At 41.3% G+C, this 19,075-nt stretch overlaps 1 protein-coding gene across 1 annotated transcript in view; it reads right to left on the minus strand.

Moving 5' to 3' along the window:
- Positions 1-206: 206 nt before the first annotated feature.
- The window catches only part of KBTBD12 (kelch repeat and BTB domain containing 12), a 55,244-nt gene continuing 36,375 nt past the window's right edge, over positions 207-19,075 (minus strand). The window contains exons 6-7 of the mRNA XM_077184792.1: positions 14,900-15,097; positions 207-2,610 (exon numbers count right to left, since the gene is read on the minus strand). Coding sequence (XP_077040907.1) covers positions 2,441-2,610; positions 14,900-15,097 — 368 coding nt within the window. The 3' untranslated portion in view covers positions 207-2,440. The remainder of the gene's footprint in view (positions 2,611-14,899; positions 15,098-19,075) is intronic.

Genomic DNA, 19,075 nt, shown 5'->3' on the forward strand with positions numbered 1-19,075 from the left:
AGGTTGCAAATATCTCCCTTCTTCCCTTGAAATATTCCAAATAGACTGTCCTTTAGGGAGTGAAATCCAGTAGATTAACCCAGGCTTTAAACCACAAGGACTGTAAGGAATAGACCACAGAGCAGAGACCAAAGAGCAAAAGAAATCCATTTAAAACAAAAAAAAACAACAACAAAAAACAAAAAACAACAACAACAACAAAAAAAAAAAAAAAGAAAAAAGAAAAAATAAGAAAGAAAAATCAGTAGATACAGTTGCAGTATTTGATGTTTCACAAGGAAACCCTTAATGGATGCTCAAGAGCATTGCTTCCAGCTGCCTTAAGAGCCTTGTAGAGAAATTAAAACAAAATTACCTTTATTTCACAGTAACAACAAAAGTCAAAGAATTTCCAGTACTGGATGGTTATTGATTGGAAGAACTTTCTACTGATTTTGTTAAAAATTTATTAAAGCAGAGTTTGCCTTCTTGATCTTACACCTACAACTGCATTTGATGACCAGAGGGGTTGAGATTTTAGGAACTGGTCACTGATTTGTAGTTCAGAAGTTCATGGTTGTCACAACTCTGTTCTAGGCAGATGATAACCTATATGAGCAATGGAAAGAAAAAAGGATGGCTGAATAATACAGAAACTATGCAAACACAAGAGTACATCTTTAGGCTGTGTCACACATGCTGATGGGAAATGCAAAGGGAGACAAGCAATTAGCTGTAAGGCTCATGGATTTACTCCTTTTCTATCTGTTTTCCTTAATTTCTTCCCTTCAAATCCCTTCTTGTCTGAGCATTCCTCAGTGTCCTACAAGAGTTATCAGGAAAAATTAGTCCTCCTCCTTCTTAGAGTTTTTACATGACAGCTTAATATTCCCACTGGATATTTATAGAATAATTAATGAATAACACAAGTCAAAATTGGGGAAAGGCTTTTGGATCATCATCTCTCTCTGCCATAAGCAGAGCACTGCAGTCAAAAAAGCAACAAAAAAGGCTGGGATTTTTGCAGCCTGAAACATGATTGAAAGAGAAAATTGAGATGCTCTAAAATACAAATCCTGGAAGTAACTATGGGTAAACTACCTGATGGACTCCCTCATTTCTTTGCCTTTTTTTTTTTTTTTTGTTCCACTTTTGTTGCTGCTTTTGTAGTTATCAAAAGCCACTTCTTGCTGGCAATTATTATTCTGATTATTCTCACACAATATCATAGTTTAGTCTTATGTTTGCCTCTGGCATGCAGTCTGCATTGCAGCATGCTGCCATTTACAGCTGTGGCCCAAGAGCACCATGAGATTTCCAGTTCTCTTGTCTGCAAGAGATGCACTGCAAGGCAGGCACCAGAGAACTGATGAATAGTTACTGGTAATTCAAATAGGAGAGCAATTTTCATTCTAACCTACTGTCTACAAGCCCTACAAAGACTAACACTGCCTTCAGAAAAACTGTTTGAATTGTTCCTCTTCCCTGTGATTATAACCAATTCTGTTGGTAGAGAATTAGCCTTATTAGCCTCCATTAAAGCTATTATAGAAACATTTATTGTTTAGCATATCTCTCCTTTTCCTGTAGCTGCAATGCTGGTATGCAGATAGAGCTGGTCTCATTTATTACTTTTTAGTTGGTGTCCCCTTATTCATCTCTCAAGGGAAGTTTCCTAACTGAGCTCTAAGATCCTGGTCATACCAGGCTTTGTAATAAATAGGATTTATGTGAAAATTTAGGATTCTTCTTGTCTTTGCTAGAGACTGCCTACCAACCCTACTGAAAGACTCATTTGTGATTTGCTGCCAAAGGATTAGTTTTCTGCCAGCACAGGTTCAGGTCTATTAGCAAAGACAGGATGTCTTGACTGTAGTGTCTGTGCTTTAGATGGTGCTTGCAGGAGCTGGTGTTCTTGGCTAATGGACCTTGGCTAATGGGATTTTGTTTCAAACAAAGGCTTTTCTATGTTTTACCTTTGCATCAGTCAATTACAGTCTGGCACTTGTTTTTCATCAGCTGACCTACTCTATTTCTTAGCTTCCTGGGGAGATAGTAGATCCAAGTGGGATGGACAGCAAAGGAGGGATTTTGCTGGCTAGAGCTTTCTGCCATGTGCCTGCTTTGAGCTGAGCCCTGGGCTGCCACTGTGCCTGTCAGGCAAAGAGTCCCAGCAGCTCAGGCTTCACCCAGCACTGGAGCTTGCACAGCCAGACTGAAGATGCAGAGCCACACACAAAGGCTGGACAGCCTTGGCTTTCAAGCACAGAAGTGCAGAGCACCAGGACTATCAAATTAAGCATCATCAGAGAAGCACAGCTCAAAGGCAATTATGTCCTTAAGCACATATTGCCCTTCCCTCTGTGTGGGACCCAGCTGTGATCCAGAGCCAATGCAGCATTTGTCTCCCCAAATTCTTCAGTCTCTGCAGAATCTGGAAGCACTGAGAGCCCCTGAACTTCTATTGGTTCACTAAATCTGGAGGAGGAGGGATCAGATCCCGTGGGTTCAGCCGAGCCACGAGGCACACGTCGTAACTGTCGTGCATGAGGACGTTGGTGGCCACCACGTTCCACTGGTTCTCCCACGTGTCCAGCTCCAGGATCTCCTTGGTGATCACTTCGTGACGAGCTGAAAAACAAAGGCAACAGCAGCAGGGGGCAAGTCAAACAGGATCCAAGAGGTTTGGGCAGTTGTTATTATGAGCTTTCTGAAAGGGGAAATAAAAAGGTAATTTCTGTGGTACTGACACTGTCAACATGCAGCAAATCAAATAGTGCAGATGGAAATCTCCACAGTGCAGTCACTCCTCACACTCTGGGTGCCAGGTGCAGAGACAAAAGCATCAAGTGCTCCATCTTTGTACAAGTATGCAGGTGGCAGTTTATCCTGCAGTCAATTGTCAGATGCTCATCTTTTAGAGACAGAGTTGCCTCTTGTTCACGAGCATGCCTGCATGCAGTGTGTTCTTTTCTTTGCCCCAGCCAAGATGCTATTCTCAGGCTGCAGGAAGCACTCCAATACTATGGCTTTTCTTGAGTGCACAGTCTGGACATCCTGTGATTTAGGGAGAAATAAAGACAGAAAAAGCCCCCAAGGCTCTAGATGCACTTTAGATGTTCTGAAATGAAATGCTGAGGAATTTGTCATGGACAGGCAGGTTAGAAGAATGCCATTAAATCACAGCCAATCTCCAGACAAGAAGCTTTTTACAAACAAAACATAAAGAATCACCATGAAGCAGAGAACCAGCAGTGCTATATTAAAATTCTTACAAGACTACAAACCCTTCCTTTGCTAACAACAGTCCTGAGCTCTGCAACAATTGTTACTCATAGCCAACCTTTCTTAAAAATAAAACATCTTTAATTTCTGCTCACTTTTTCTTTTCATCTTAAAGTTGCTTTCTCACAGCAAGTAACTTTAGCCTAAGTTTTCCTTATTTTGAGCTGAGGACATGCATGTGCTTTGTTGTCAGATGAGCCTTGGGGAAGATGTATTAAAAGCCAGGTCTAAGACTTCCAAGAACAGACACTTCAAGGGTACCAGGATAAGAACAATCATAGCAAGAAACATTGAATGCTCAATGCTGTTTTATTGAGTCTCAATAGACTGGTGACAGGATAAAATTTACAGGCTCCAGAGTGAGATTCCCATTCAGCTATCCCTTATAGGAACTTTTTAATAAAAACCAACCCCCAGCAACAGCCCTATCTCACACCTATCAATTGCACCTCATGGTTTGGGCACTGCCCTTATGTGCAACTGACACTAAAGGATTGAAGAAGGGCAAAAGAATGAAAGCAGAAGAGCACCCAGAGACACAGATTGTTTTTCATGTTGGAAACAGACCACATATTTCTCCAGGGGACAGCAGCTCTGGGGGTTGAGTGCCCCAGGACAGTGCTGGCATGGTTTGGGTTCCATACAAAATTGGTGTTGATGTTATAATGATGCAGTGTGGTGGGATTTAAAGCCCCCCAGGCTCCCCTGCAGGGAGGAGCTTTGGAATGTGGGGATGATGGAAACAAGACTTCTCCTCCCAGGAATGGCTCCTTGCTGAGTGGGTACAGGACAGTTCTGTTTTCAGCAGATCCTGAATATGCATGAGATCTGTGGATGTTGCACAAGTTTTGTGGACATTTCTGCACATTTTTGTCGTGCTTATCTAAGGAATCCACTCACCACCCATTCACCATCACCCTCTTTCATCTGGATACAGGAGGGCAGCACAGCTTTTCTGCCCCAGCTTCCACAACCTGCTCTCATTTCCCCCCTGTTATGTCACAATTTATTGTGGTGTAATTTTTGTTGGTCCAAAGCCAGACCTCTGGGACTCTCATGGATGTCCACAAGCTTACTCCCCAGGAGCTTTGAGTGAGATTGCAGGATAGAGTCTCATCTGAACACTCTTTGTTCCATTCCTTTTTGTGAAACAGGTTAGGATGGATTGCTTATTGAACCTAGACTTTACAGGAGGATAATAATACCTTGGAAGACTGCAGCCATTCAAGACAGAAGACAGCAAACTGCTGAAAAAGCCATTTACATGTGAAGAGAGAAGACACAACTGAAAGAGCAAACAAATAACATGTGCCACTACCAGCAAACTCCTGTATGACCCTGCAAGAGTGAAGAGGTTTTTCCTGAGGCAAATGCAGGAGCACAAGCAGACCAAAGCTGTGACACAGGAGGCTCCTGTCTCTGTGGTTTTTTATTAGATAATCTCTTTTATGCAATAAATTTTTATGCCTGGATTTTCTTTGGCATGGATGATGACAAAAATGAGACAAACACAGGAAAAATAATCAAATGCTGGAACCAAGACATTCTGTGAGTGATTGCAACACTTCAGAAAAGGAATTCATAATTAAAACATCAAAGGCAGGTTCAGCAACCCTTCTTTACAAGCCTTGCTGTGTTTTTTCCTGACCTGGGTGACTCTCAACCTTTATGTCCCTTGTTTCCCTTTTCTGTGGGATATTCTGACTGGTTTTGTTCCACACTAGAAATTCTGCTTTGCAGCATAAGCAGTGTTAGTTAACTGTTAACCCTTGGGAGATAAAAAGAGTCAAGGGAAGCAATAACTTCTCTAGTCTTATCTTGTTTAAAGGAAATTAAGCAGCAGCCTTTAGATGAGAAAGTTCATGTGAGGCAAAGCACTGCTCAAAATAGTCATACTTCAGAAAAAAAATTACACCTTTTCTATTTAAAAGAGAAATGAGATGAAAACCTTCAGTTTTCAAGCCTTCTTTTAATCTTATTTTTTCTTGGTAAAAACAACAGAAAAGGTGGTGCTTTCCAAAGAGAATAGCACCTTTGATTCCAGTCTGTAATGCTGGATTTGGGCTTTAATCCCAATAAACAGCCTGAAGGTACAAATAATTCCTAATTCTTCTTCATTGATTTGCCTTATTTAATTGCAATTTTAAAAAGGCAAGATCATAGCAGATTATTCTGCTCACAGGAGAATCATGTGACACCTACAAAATGCAATTGGCTGTATTGCAGAGATTACTTTTTAAAAAGCCACCCCACACAACTCTCTGTCCTCACTGCATTATTCTGCCTCACCAGACAATCACCTCCCCTAATGAAAGGGTTTCACTCATTTTATTTCTACAAAATGAGGCATTGTTTTCTGCATGTTCTTGTTTAACCATGAGAAGTTTTAAGAAACTTTCTTACACTGTGTTTTTCTGCACAGGATTTAAACCACTTTAGATTAGAATTATTCCAATTGTACAAACCTAACCCTGATGCAGATCCTTTTCTAGCAGTAAAACAGTGATTTATTCATACTCAGGAAAGAAAGAGGCTAAACCAGCAAAGGGATCATTAATCCCAGGATAACTTAATCCCCACCAGAAATTGTGGTGTGTTAAAGAGTCAGAACTCTTTGGGTACAGTTTTGCCTTCTTGATGTACAAGTCCAGACTGAAGGTTAACAGTGACCCTGGAAATCCATCTCTTCCCAGTGACAAGACTTAAATTACACCTGAAAATGTTCAATTTATGACTTTTAAAACTGTATTTTATATATACAAATACAGTAGTCAAAGCAAAATTAGTTTTAAGATTAACTTTTATATTCTGGTCTGCAAACAAAACACTTTTTCACATTATTTTTTTCTTTGAATGTGCAGGAAGAAAATGAACAAAAATATTAATTTTCAGTAAGTGATTGCCTGCCTTCCATATACACAATCATGTTTTTTCTTGGAAAGGTTTGTGACTCACTCCCCAAATATGGCCAGACTTCGTTTTATGCCATAAGTTTTCTCATGCCATTTGAATCAGGAGTGAACATAAATCAGGATGAACGATTCTTGGAAAGACACACAGTATGACTGCAGGCAACATAAATATTTCATCTGCTCTTTCATCTGTTTTGTTGTTGTCGGTTTTTTGTTTTGTTTTTTGGGTTTTTTTGCTTTGTTGGGTTTTGTTTCTTTGTGGGTGTTTTGATGGATTTTTTTTTTTACCACATTCCAATTGTGATTTGGAGGCTGGGAATGAAAGAACAACTTTCCACATGACAATAGTATTTATTACCACTTTTTTTGGACCTTTCTTTCTCTTTCTCATTTGTAACTGAAAATTCAGGTACAATTGTCAGGTTTTGAGTTGGGAGGACTTAAGGGAGGAAGATGTAGAAGAATTAAGCAATATGCTTAGCAGGTAGAAAATCCATACTCTGTTCAGGACTACTAACCACACAGCTATTACATTTGTAAGCTGAGATAAATAAATTCTTTCTGCTGTAGTCTACTCATTGTCCAGAGGATTGAACTTTAAAAAAAAAATCATTCTGAATTTCCATTCACTGGAGTGAAATCTATGGCAAGTTTGCTGAAATGTGGTTGATATTTCATTGTTTCTTGCAGAAGCCCAATGATATCAGCTGGGAGATTTCCTCCAGCACAGGAATGAGGAAGCAGAGTGGTGGAGACTGAGAGCAGGTGCCCAGCCTCAAGTCATGATGCCTCTGCATCAGTGCAAAGATAACAACAACAAATAAAGCATTCTGGGACAAGTTCCCCTGCCTTCCAGCAGTGACAGAGCCACACTGACACACTGTTAGGTGGCCAGCAGCACCTCAGCAACTTCATCCAGAGCAGGGCCACCTTGTGTGCTGGGAAAAGCCTCAGTGTCCCATCTGTCCTGGAGCTCTGTGCCCCAGGACATCCTCACACAGGCCACTTGTCTGAGCTCCTCCTGATGGTGTTTCTCAGGCTGATACCACCTTTTTTCCTTTCCAGTTTGAAGGTTCCTAATATGTGCTGTATTCTTTTGCCATAGATCAATTTATATAAATACTTTTTTTCAAAAAAGACACTAAACACCTGTGGCAGTTGGACTGCTGTCTGCTCTGCTCCTGTCATGGAAAAAAAGCACCTGAATATCACAAGGTGCTTGCCAATTCAACAGTCCTTGAAATATTTACTCAGGTGTTTCTTTCACTTGTTTGCCCAGCTCTTGACACCAAACAGCCACCCAGAGCTGCCTTGGAGCAGCTCAGCCTCCAGTGCTGGTTTGCACCTGCTTTTTCATGCCATTATCTGTACCAGAGAATGATTTCAAACACATGGGACTAGCCTCTGCTACTTATCTTCCTCACCACTAATAGCTGCTTTCATAATTACATGAGGTGGAGTTAGGTGACCTGGGAATTCATATTTGTGTAGCAATGGGATAGAAGTGCATTTAGATCATTACTACCAGATGTCCTGGCTCCTCATTTGCAGTAGGAAAAATAATAAGTTCATCAAGTCTGTGGCCTTCAATCCCATTTGTGTGTGAGCTGCTCCCTATCTCCACCAGTGAGACACAGGCAGCACCCTCAGGAGGTCAGGGCCATCCATCATCTGTGCCTGTGGGCAGGAGCAGGCAGAGAATCCACAGGAGAGGGAGCTTGGCTGGGCTGCTTAAGGCTGGCCAGGTGCATCCCACCAGACACACCCAAAGCTGGGAGGAAGGTGGGGGCTTCAATTCACCACTCTGGCAGCTTGCTGTTTGCCCAGCACCTGCATGGAGTAAGGTAAGATATTCCTTCTCACAGATAGGTTCTCTCTCATCCTGATCTGCTGGGCAATTCTTCAGGACCATAGATTCACGAGCCACCCATTCACTCACAAATCAATGGATACTAAAATTAAATATATGTATAAAGAATGGGCTGGTCTACAGAAGGGAGCTCCTAATTCAGTTGCTTATCCTTGGGACTGACCCAGCTGCTCAAGCTTTTAAAATCTTTCCTTCTTTTCATGGCCAAAGCCTCTTTCAGGCACAGGCTTACAAGCAGGTGATAGCAGGATCACAAGTTACAGAGGCAGAGAGTCAATGCAATATGAATTTATATAGGTAAAACCAGCAAATCAGAGTAAGAACTGTTTGGCTCAGCCCATCCTGAAATACTGTTTCTAAATGCCTTACAATAGGTTCATATATAATTTATAGAAGATATAAAACATGTTTAGACTGTGCATGACAGTTTTGAACACAGTTGATGTCATACATGGCTACAAGCCATGTTTCTAAACAACCTATTGACCTTTTCAGCAATTAATTAAAATGCATTAAAATACCTATTAATCATTCATTAACCCTTTATAAACAATAAATGAACCTCAGTAAGAAGCAGGACTGAATAGCTAATACCACTTCCAGAGAGTGAGAAGGTCAAATTTAGATGTGAAATGAGCAGGTGCTGCTGCCCAGCAATTCCCCTGACCTGATTTGGCCTCATTTATGGCAGCACATTTCCAGCTAATGAGCAGGGTAGATGAGCAGCCCTCCCTGGGCAGGCAGCATTTGCAGAGGTCTCTCCCAGTGGCAGCAGCTCATGCTGGTGCTGGGGGAGAATTTGGTGAAAGGTCAGGCTGCATTTTTTGGGGTGGATGTGGCTGTGAGCTGCAGAGCCATGGCACTGCCTGCAGCCCTGTGCTGAGCAAAATGCAAGGGCCCTGGATCTCTTCCATTGGTGGAACTGCCCAACAACTGTGGGCAGGAGAACTTTAATTATTCATCTGTGCACACTAAATTTTAACAGAGGGAAACAAACAGTGCTGCAGATAAGCAGCCCGGGGTTTGAACCTCTGCTTTATTTAGCTGGGAACATGGGAAGGTGCTGGAGAACCAGGTTTTGTTCCAATCTCTCAACCCCCAAGCTTCACAAGTGCAGTATTTACTGTGCCAGACTCCTTAATATGTCTATATTTAATTCCAGTAATGTTCCATAACCACTATAATAAAAAACAAGCAGTAGAATGACTCTCCATCTAAATCACATAATGGAGGAGACTAAGGGGAACAGCTTCCATGGGAGATTAGTCAAAATAAATAACTATTAAGTTAGTCTGCTATTAGGAGTGGGCAGTGTGGAGATAAAAACTCATTAGCTCAGCTGGAATATAGTAACTCCTACACAGTTCTGCACTGCTGCAAGCAGAGCTGCTTGTATTTCAATGCATGGATTGCAGATTATGTAAATGAGGAAGAATAGACTAGAAAATTAATCCATTGTAAGTTTTTGGTTGTTTGTTTTGATTTTTTTTTAAGAATCAAAATTAACACAAGTAGTAGGACTCTGTATCACTGTCACCTATCCTGGGTAACAGTTGCAAGCACAAAATAATTAAGATTCTTGCATGTCTATTTCATAGATATTTCTCCCCTTCTCCAGCTGTAACACTATTCAAGAGAAAAATTTATTTCTACTTGATATGAGTAAGTAAATAAAACTGGATTAAGCAGCTCTGGTAGCACATGAAACTACACACAATACAGAAATTTTCAACATACATGTTAGGGAAGTACATTCACCTCCTCTGCTCTAAGCTACACAGGAGGGAGATGGCAAAACTGCCAGTTCAGAGACAGACAGTTCCACAAAAAGCCCCATTACCTGATGAAATTATGAAACCTTTCAGGGGATATGTGCTGCTAAGAGCAGATCTATTAAACATTTCATAATTTGCATTGAGGTGCTTGTACCTGTACTTTACAGATCAGCTGATGTCACATGGATGGCAGTATCACGGTAAAGGTGGCATTTTAATTAACATCATAGAATTATTTCATTTGGAAGAGGTCTCTAAGATCACCAAGTCCAACCATTAACTCAGCACTGTCAAGCTACCCCTAACTCACTTCCCTCAGTGCCACAACTACATGGCTTTTAAACACCTCCAGGAATGGTGATTCCACCGCTGACCTAGGCAGCCCATTCCGGTGCTTGACAGAGCTTTTAGTGAAGAAATTTTCCTTAATACCCAATCTAAACCTTCCCAGGTGCAACTTGAGGCTGATTCCTCTTGTCCTGTCACTTGTTACACCTGGGAGAAGAGACTGACCACCCCGCCCCAGCTACAATCTCCTTTCAGATCCATAAGCTCCCCCCTGAGCCTCCTTTTCTCCAGCTAAACACCCCCAGCCAGTCCCGAGGAGGTTTGTGCTCCAGCCCTTCCCCAGCTCCCTCGCCCTTCTCTGGACACACTCCAGCCCCTCAATGTCTTTGTGTAGTGAGGGGCCCAAAACTGAACCCAGGATTTGAGCTGTGGCCTCAGCAGTGCCCAGAACAGGGGGACAATCACTGCCCTGGTCCTGCTGGCCACACTATCACTGATACAGCCAGGATGCTTTGAATTAAAAAAAAACCAAAACAACAATAACTCAGCTCTGGATTTCAGTTCCCAGACAGCTGGACCAACACCTATAGCCTGAAACTAAAGCTACAATCCCCAGGCACCAGATACAGGCTACAAGTGACAATGACAGTAGATGACATGGTCCCAGTAAGCAAGCACACACCTTTTCTTTTATTACTCTCACCAGAAAAATATTTCTAATGCTCAGAAGCAGTCAAAAAGAAAGGGAACCTGATCTGGCAGGCATTTTATAAGGGTGTAATCCTGCATACCTGAAGAACTGCTCCCCCCTCCATCAGAGAGCCTCACTAATGAGGCTGCTTCTGCTGGGCACAGGCTGATGTCAGTAGCTGTCAACCTGTGCAGCTTGACAGGTTTTTGTTCAATGAAAAGAAAATAAAACACATCAACAAGAACACTGTACAGCCAGGCTGCAAAGGCTGGATTAAATCCACAGTTACAGCAGGAATTGTGGCAGTATTTTAGCAGAAATCTGGCTGGCTGTTGCACACTGAGCCCTGCTGAGTATTCATACTTGGGGTAATGTTTTCACTCTGCACTGAACTATAAAATAATGAAAAAAATATTAAAACATGTGTGATTATCTTGATGAATGCCATAACAGTGCTAGAAAATGACATTTGTGACACAAGGCTTCATGAGCTGGAGACTAGACAAGCAGGTTAATGGCTCCTGTTTACCATAGAAGCTTTAGTAGAAAATGAGCTAATTTGTATAAACAACTGGACAACAGATGAAGTTTTGCAAGTCTCACTAAGGAGGAGACAGATTCAAAACAAGAAGTGTGTTTTTTGGGTACTTATAGCTGTAAAAACACACCTCAATCAGCTAATGGTAACAATACAGAGGTCTCTCAGATGTTTGCACCATCAAACCAGACACCAAGTTCTGATGTGTTTGCCCTAGGTAAGCCAAGTTAGAATCCCTCACATCCTGATTTAAACATGAAGCTTTAAGAGAAGGAGAGCTCCTCTGAATTCTGAATTTCTTTCTGCTCCTTCAGAGCAGATATAAAGCACCAAGGATCTGAATCTCCCTCTGAAGTGTCTGTGGTTCTCCATCTGCTGCAGGGAGCCCAGGGTTACCAAGGTCTTCGTGTAGGCACTGCAGAGAAGTGTCTGAGCTTCAGCTGAATTAATCCCCTTTCCTCTTCCATGGCCAGCTTTGAACAAGCTTCCAACTTGAGCAAGCCTCAGCAGGGGAAACCTTACAAGCATTACCAAGATATCTCAACATTGAAAAATATTCCTTGCAGTTCAGCAGGAGCTTGAACACATTTTGGAGTTCACTCATCTGCTAGGAGGACTCCTATTGCTACTGTCATCTGACCAAGCTGACTTCCCTCTAGAGTAGCTGCAGTTTTTCTTCATTTTCTCCTGGGAATGATGTTAGGGCTGCATCATTTGTCTTCCCTTCAGGCAGACAAGGATTTGTGACAGGCAATACATATGGAATGGGAATTCTGCCATCACAAAACTTCAGTTGTCACATGGGACTCAGAAAAGACGGTAGGTGAGCAGTACTTATCCTTTCTTCCAAATTTAGGGCCCTTTAAGCAGTTAACAACTGCTTTTCAGCTTTGGCTACAGCATCTCTGGGCTCTAATGATCCACTTAGGTCCATACACATGCAGGAAAGCATAGAGAGCATGACACATACCAGTCAAGAATTAACATGAAACAATGTCTTTACCAGGTCAACTTCCTGCTGGATCAAGAGTGGGTTTAAGCAAATGCAAAGGCAAGTGAAGGCTGAAGAGACTGGGACAGATCTATACTATATAGGAGGTTAATTTCAGCCCTATAGGCTAAGACTTCAATTGCAGCAGTGATTTTGGCTTATTTTCCTTTTTTTTATTTTGCTATGCTTATTTTTGAATGATCACAGCAGTCCTTTGGCATTCAGCAGGCAGAAAACCCAAAGACTACAGCTGTGCTTCCAGTTGGAGTTCTTGGAACAAGCTGGATGAAAATAAATTACTATGTTTTGTAAAATTGGAATATCCTCTTTCAGTCACATCCCTCACAAAAACCAAAGTGACATGCCCAAAGAAGCCCAAGGACCAAAACCAAACAAACACATTCTAAAATAGTACTATCTTCTACTAAAGCAGCAGAAGCACATGCTGTTCTGTACCTTGAAGCTGCTGAGCAGCTGTAATTGTGAAAGTGCAGGGTCAAGTCACCCTCTCCAAGCTCCCAAGTGGCAGTAATAACCCTCTCTCACTCCAAAGAGTAATAACCCTCTCTTCATCAGGCAAGAGCCCTTTCCAGCATGCAGAGAACATGTGGCCAGGGAGAGAGGCCAGCCAGGTGACATCTCCACCCTCAGCTCACGGCCTCTGCCCATCCTTGTCTTGATGCTGTAGCCAGAAGCTGTTATTGCTGTGACCACTTAGAAAACCCTTTTCCTGTACTAACTTCAAAGTCACATTAAGAAGCCTGTGTTTAAGGCACAGGTTCCTCTCAACTCCTAAACTATGTGGTTACACTTGATTTGACAGTGAGACTCTTATTTAGGCTGCCTTGTTAATAACTGCCTAGCAGCACAACTACACACTACTTCTGTACTGGTGCACAGAATGCACATGTAGGGGGTCAGAATTCAGGTTGCACAGGTAGCTGCAAAACTGGCATTTTCTAACTTTGACTTCTTGTTTTCCAATCTAAATAACACTATTAGTACAAAGGAGTTCTATACATAATGATACAGATTGCAATAGTAGAGGAGGAATCAGGACCCCATTGAGCTGGCATTATACAAATATACAAAAGACAGCCTTCTTGAAATCCACAGGAGGACTTTCAGCCTCTCCCAAAACAACCACTCTCTATACATGACTCAGTGACAGAACGTGGTGGCATTGTACAGAAAGTGTTTTTTATGGCTCTGAAGTTACACTAGTCAGAAAATCTCTTATTAATCTGTTAGTCATCTGGAAAAAAATTGCTTCATTTTTCACTGTTAATGATCATAGAGTCATCAAATTGTTTAGGGTGAAAAAGACCTTTAAGATCATCCAGTCCAACCATTAACCCAGCACTGCCAAGCCCACCACTAAACCACGTACCCAAGCTCCTCATCCACACATCTTTTATCTCCCTCCAGGGATGGTGACTCAACCACTTCCCATGATTAGCCTTTTGAAATTTTTACCCACTAACTTTAGGCTCTTTCATAATGTTGCTGAGAAAGAACACAACTAGAATGGCACAAGGTTTGCTATGGAAACACAGATTTGTGATAAGCAAAATTTCTCTGACGTCACAGAACTTCCATAAGAGATGACATGAGAACACGCCCAACAATTCTTTTCAGGAAGCAGCTTCCTCAAACAGTAGCAAATGAAAGCAGGAGGCAAGTTGTGAACTAGCTGATGAAAATCATCATTCTAAAATAAGAGTAGATTTAAGTTTAGAGGTTGTTAAACAAGTAAAACTGTAATGAGAAGGACAGGTCTCCCAGCGATACCACTATTCCTGGTCAACAGTGGGGCTGACATGATATTTATTAGCAGTGGATAACTGCTCTTGCTATCTGTGCTATTGCTTTCTCCTAGAAAGGAATTTGGGGTGGCAGCTCTATGTAGCAGAATCATTTAAGTGTGCTTGTTTTGCAATCCTTTGCATTTATAATGAAAAAAAATAGGTTATATGCACTGGAGATCTAGATAAAGCTAAGCAAAGTTGGAAGGAAAAAGACTTAAAAGAAGAAAGGTGTCCCTGGGGCTAAGATTATTTAAAATCACTTGATCTGGAGCTTCAGTCTTTTTGTATCTCAGTTCCCAACCCAGGGTCCTCATTAAGTACACAAGATTTTTCAACATTGATTACAAAAAGCATGTAAGTAAGCAGACAGTGTGAGATAACATAGCTAAGGACTGATGGACAGGGCCTTAATCTTCAACAAATATGCCCAAGTTCTCTAATGTCCATAAAACACTAAGCTCCTCATTTCTGTAACTCTAAATATAAATCCAGAATAATTCTGCTGAGGTTTTAGATTTGGACAGGTTTAGAAACAGATCAGAAACATCCTTAAATTTTTGTGTTTTGTTAAGGGAAAAAGCAAAAGTCAAACAGAACCCAATTCATGTTGACATTAGAAGGGGGCAGTCCAAAGTGCAGAATCAGGTCTATGACTCCAGGGCATACCAGGGCCATCTGATAGGGCTGATCACTCATCAGGTCAGTCTGTGCCCAGTGAAACTGATTTTAACTACACATAGAATGCTGGACTCATTTTAGTACCTGCTCCATGAAATCCTCCACAGAGGTACAGCTTCCCTTCCACGCAGCCTGCACTGGTGGAGTTGGTTCGTAAGGAGAGGAGGGGAGAAGGCATAGGGGGTCCATCCCTCCAGAAGTCTCCATCAGGGTTATAAATCTCCACTGCATCAAGACATTTCCGTGTCTGCCCTCTGTCATAACCAAGGCACCCAATTCCTCCTGCAAAAGATACAAAGGTGAAATGTAACAGTCCCACGTTCTGCTGTGAAATACATTGCTGGCTGCATTTTCTGTTTGCATCTTCTCATTTCCCACTCTTTCCTCTTTGCAGCTTCAGAAGTTTGTGAGAGAACACAAAGCAGAAGCTACAGCACGTTATCCACAGACACCAAAGCAAGAGCCCTTCTGAAGTCTCATATCAAAGGAAGGACAAGCAGAATGTCTTCAAAACACAAAGGTATTTTGTTCTGTTTTCTTCCCATATGGTAGAAATTGTCATAATTATTTGTTCTATTTGCTGGACAAATTGTAATGGATCAAAACCTATTTTTCAGATACTGTTGTTGGATTTGACTCTCACACATTACTAGCAATTATTTGCATTTCTTGGTTAGTTCTCCTCAATAAATATTATACCTATATCTTATGCTAAATTACACTTAGTACTTAAAGCAAATAAAATTCCAGTAACAAACCCATTCAACACACAGGAGAGCCAGCTGAGTTATTAGCAACAAGCCCTACTGTTGAGTGCCTAATTAGGGTGCTTGAAGTCAGCATGCAGGATTGAAACAGATCCCAGTTTCCTTTTGCTGGGACAGCCTGCAGGTGTACCTGAGACCCTGTGCCTAACAGGGCACTGGAAACAGTGACAGTACTTTGCAAACTCTGCCTTTCCAAATCCTTTCCAGTGATCAAATCCGCATTTTGAATTTACAGCCTTTGGTTCTCAGGAATTAATATGCTGACATCCTCCCCATGCAGGTTTTCCATCTGTGCCAATGGACACAATACTCTGTAATGAGCACTGATGGAGTTCTTTTGTGCATGTGTGTGTTTGTGGCTACTTTTAAACATGAAATGGCTGCAATAGGCAAACCATTTCCACATGGAGGCTGGCAGTCCAGATACACGTGTAGGGCTGCTCAATTGTGCAAATCCAAAATGCATTGTAAGCATCTAATTATGCCCTTGCATATGCAAAGGGAAAAGACTGCAAGTGCAACCTGTGCTGGTTCAGCTGCTTTTAAAATATATTGTCCCTAGTGCTGTTAAGCTGGTCTGTCAGAGAAATGAGCCCCTATTGCTCCAAGTTTTACTCGCATATGATTTTCTATCTACCTCTTAAAATGGACTGTGTTATTTTTTAAATCTCTTGTGCATTCTCCAAAAGTGTTTGGAAGAGGAAGCTCCCTATAAATGGGGACTGCAATGCTCCAAATTTGCTAGCACTGTGTTCCTGATTTGCATTTTAGAGTCAGGCAAATATAAAAATCAGCTAAACCTGCATCAGAGCAGAAAAATTAGAATAAAATTCAGTGTCCATTATCATCAGCAGGAAGTTCTCCTCTGGCTGAAATTAACAGTATTTTATTCCATTCAATATTTGAAATTTAAAACCTTCACTGAGTTTGGTTTTCATCTCCTTTTCCAGCCCAGGAAACCTTTACTTGCCCCAATACCCACCAGCAAGGTCCTTGCAGTTTGTATTAGATACCCCTTAGTGTGTGCTAACACAGGGCTGGCACTAAATGTGTTCAGTGTTAACACCCTCAATTAAAGCAGCATTTGCTCTGATGGGCTCCTCATCTGAGGCTTGATGCACCTGAGAGCTGAGGTAGAGATTAACTGTGGTCATGGGATTTTGCTAATCATTTCCTTGTCAAAAAGGCTCAGCAGGGTGATGCTTCCCTTTCTCATGATGAAGGCTCACTGAGCTATTCCTTGGGGCATTTCAGAATTCAGACATTTACTTACTGTGTTGTTCTTTACACCAGAATCATTATCCTCTCCTGTGCAGCCTTTTCCTCTACTCCTTAATGCCTCATTAGAGAGGCGCCACTCTTAGGACAGGACAATATTCTCCTAAATTTATCAAGAAAAATTTTAAAAGCCAATCAAATTTTTTAACTGATAAGGCCATTTAATTGATTGCTTATCTCATATGGTTTCTGATTGTACAGATCCATTGGCAGAGTCATAGAATACAGCATGAAAACAATTTGCCACCAGTTTATGTGCAGTCCACAGACTGCAGTGTAATGCAGAGAGATTCTCAAGGCAGTTTTAACTGGGAACCAATAATATTAGAACTCCCCACAGACTAAATTGACCCTTTCAAAATACATCTTTGTGGTGCCAAAGACAGATGGCTGCTGGTTGTCAAGCTAGATATTTTTAAATTAGCCCAGTTGTTACTGTACCCCACTGAAGAATATGCACTCACCCAAAAGGAAAGTCTTCCTGTGAAAAATGAAAGAGGTTCTTGTTCAATCAGAGGAATAAATGGTACCAGTTAGGGAAAGCATGCAGCATGTCAGAAACCAATAACTCAGCTGATTGCCTTATTATTTCAAGCAGGGAGGGGGAGGTGAACAAAATGGCCCTGAACTTCTCTAGAAGTGTAATAGCTGTTTATTTCTTACTGCGTTTTTATTGCCATTTTCTAAATAGAGTAACTGTGGGCCAAGGTAACTTCAGAAAGAACACAAATAATCAGGTACAGAACTGACAAAGCAGTCAGTGACTTTTTGCAAAAAAACCTCACAACCATTACCTTTTAATGAAGGCATTCAGCTGCCAGTCTAGGGGACCTCCCACCAAATATTTTTCCTGTATAGTTATTAGAAAAGTAATTTTCCAGGAGCTACTGATGCATCTTTTCAAAAATTTCAGAGCTACTACATGTTTTCAAGCATTTATGAAACCTTCATGGGGTAGTTTAAGCAACTTATATTTAACCTCTTTTAATCCTGTCTTTATCAGAGACAGTCCCGAAGGTACAAAACATTTCCATTTTATTTAAACCCTGAACAGCTATTTCAGCTAAATCCAATTTCATATTCAATTTACAATAGCAAAACTAAGTTCTCAGCAAATAGAAAGGAAGAAGGAAAAATCAGAGGGGAGTAAAATTTAATTTTCAAGCTTAGAAGAAGAGCATTATGGAAAACAAGAAATCATGAACTTCAACCTCCTCTCTTAAAGCAATGTTAGCACTGACAGGTTGCTAACAAAGGAACTGAGAATATCAGGCTCTCTGAGCACTGTTTTTCTGTGTTCCCAGATGCAGTGGTTGAGAATTACTCCAGTGAGAAAATATATTTTTTCCTCTATGGAAATGGATATCTCAGGACTCTTTCCAAAGAACTGAATACAAAAACCAACAACAAAAAAAAAGTCTCAAATTTAAAACAATTCACATCTACAGACAAGTGGAGGAATCTCACATTAACCAGGCTGTTCATAATCTATAATGTATATACCACGTGAAATTTCAAATTGGCAGAAAAACCCCCTTGCTGTGTCAGACAACTCTGGCCACTTTGTGCTCCATCCTTCAACAATTCACATCATCCAGAAGCCACTGGCTTCTTCATTCATTTTTATGAAACCTTACCACAAATCCAAGTGGAGACACAGGGAACTATAGTTAAGACCACAAAGATTGTCTTTATCTCAGGCTCTCTGGATAGAGCAGCTGAAAAACTGAGCTGGTGCTCTGCTCCTACAGGAGCCTCCACATGAGATGGGGCTGACATTTAGGGAGTTCAGGCAGGGTGCAGAAAGGAGCATAGGGGTTTGGGTCATCAGGCCTGTGTTTAACTGATGCTCCTGCACCTGTGGGCAGAAGGGGTGGTGGAGGCCCCAGGTGATGCTGCTCAGGATGATCACGAGTGGTTAGTGCCCTCAGGGTACTGACAGTGTTATTTTTTATCCTATAACTGAGCCCTCAGATCACAATAGCAAGCAATATGTGCTCTTAGTAGTGCCTCTTTGAATTTTTATCAAAGGAACCTGGGAAATGAGTTTAAAAAAAAAAGGAATTTTTCAACAAGCAAATGAAATCCAAGATTTGTCTCCTGTAAAGTAATTAATTATTAAATTGATCTCTGGAATGAACAATAATAGTGCTAATCTCTTATGTAACATTTCCCCTCATTACCAGCACTCAAGCTGAGTCTCAGCAGTTCTATT

Source organism: Agelaius phoeniceus, chromosome 11 (genome assembly GCF_051311805.1).
Source record: "Agelaius phoeniceus isolate bAgePho1 chromosome 11, bAgePho1.hap1, whole genome shotgun sequence".
Lineage (NCBI taxonomy): Eukaryota > Metazoa > Chordata > Aves > Passeriformes > Icteridae > Agelaius > Agelaius phoeniceus.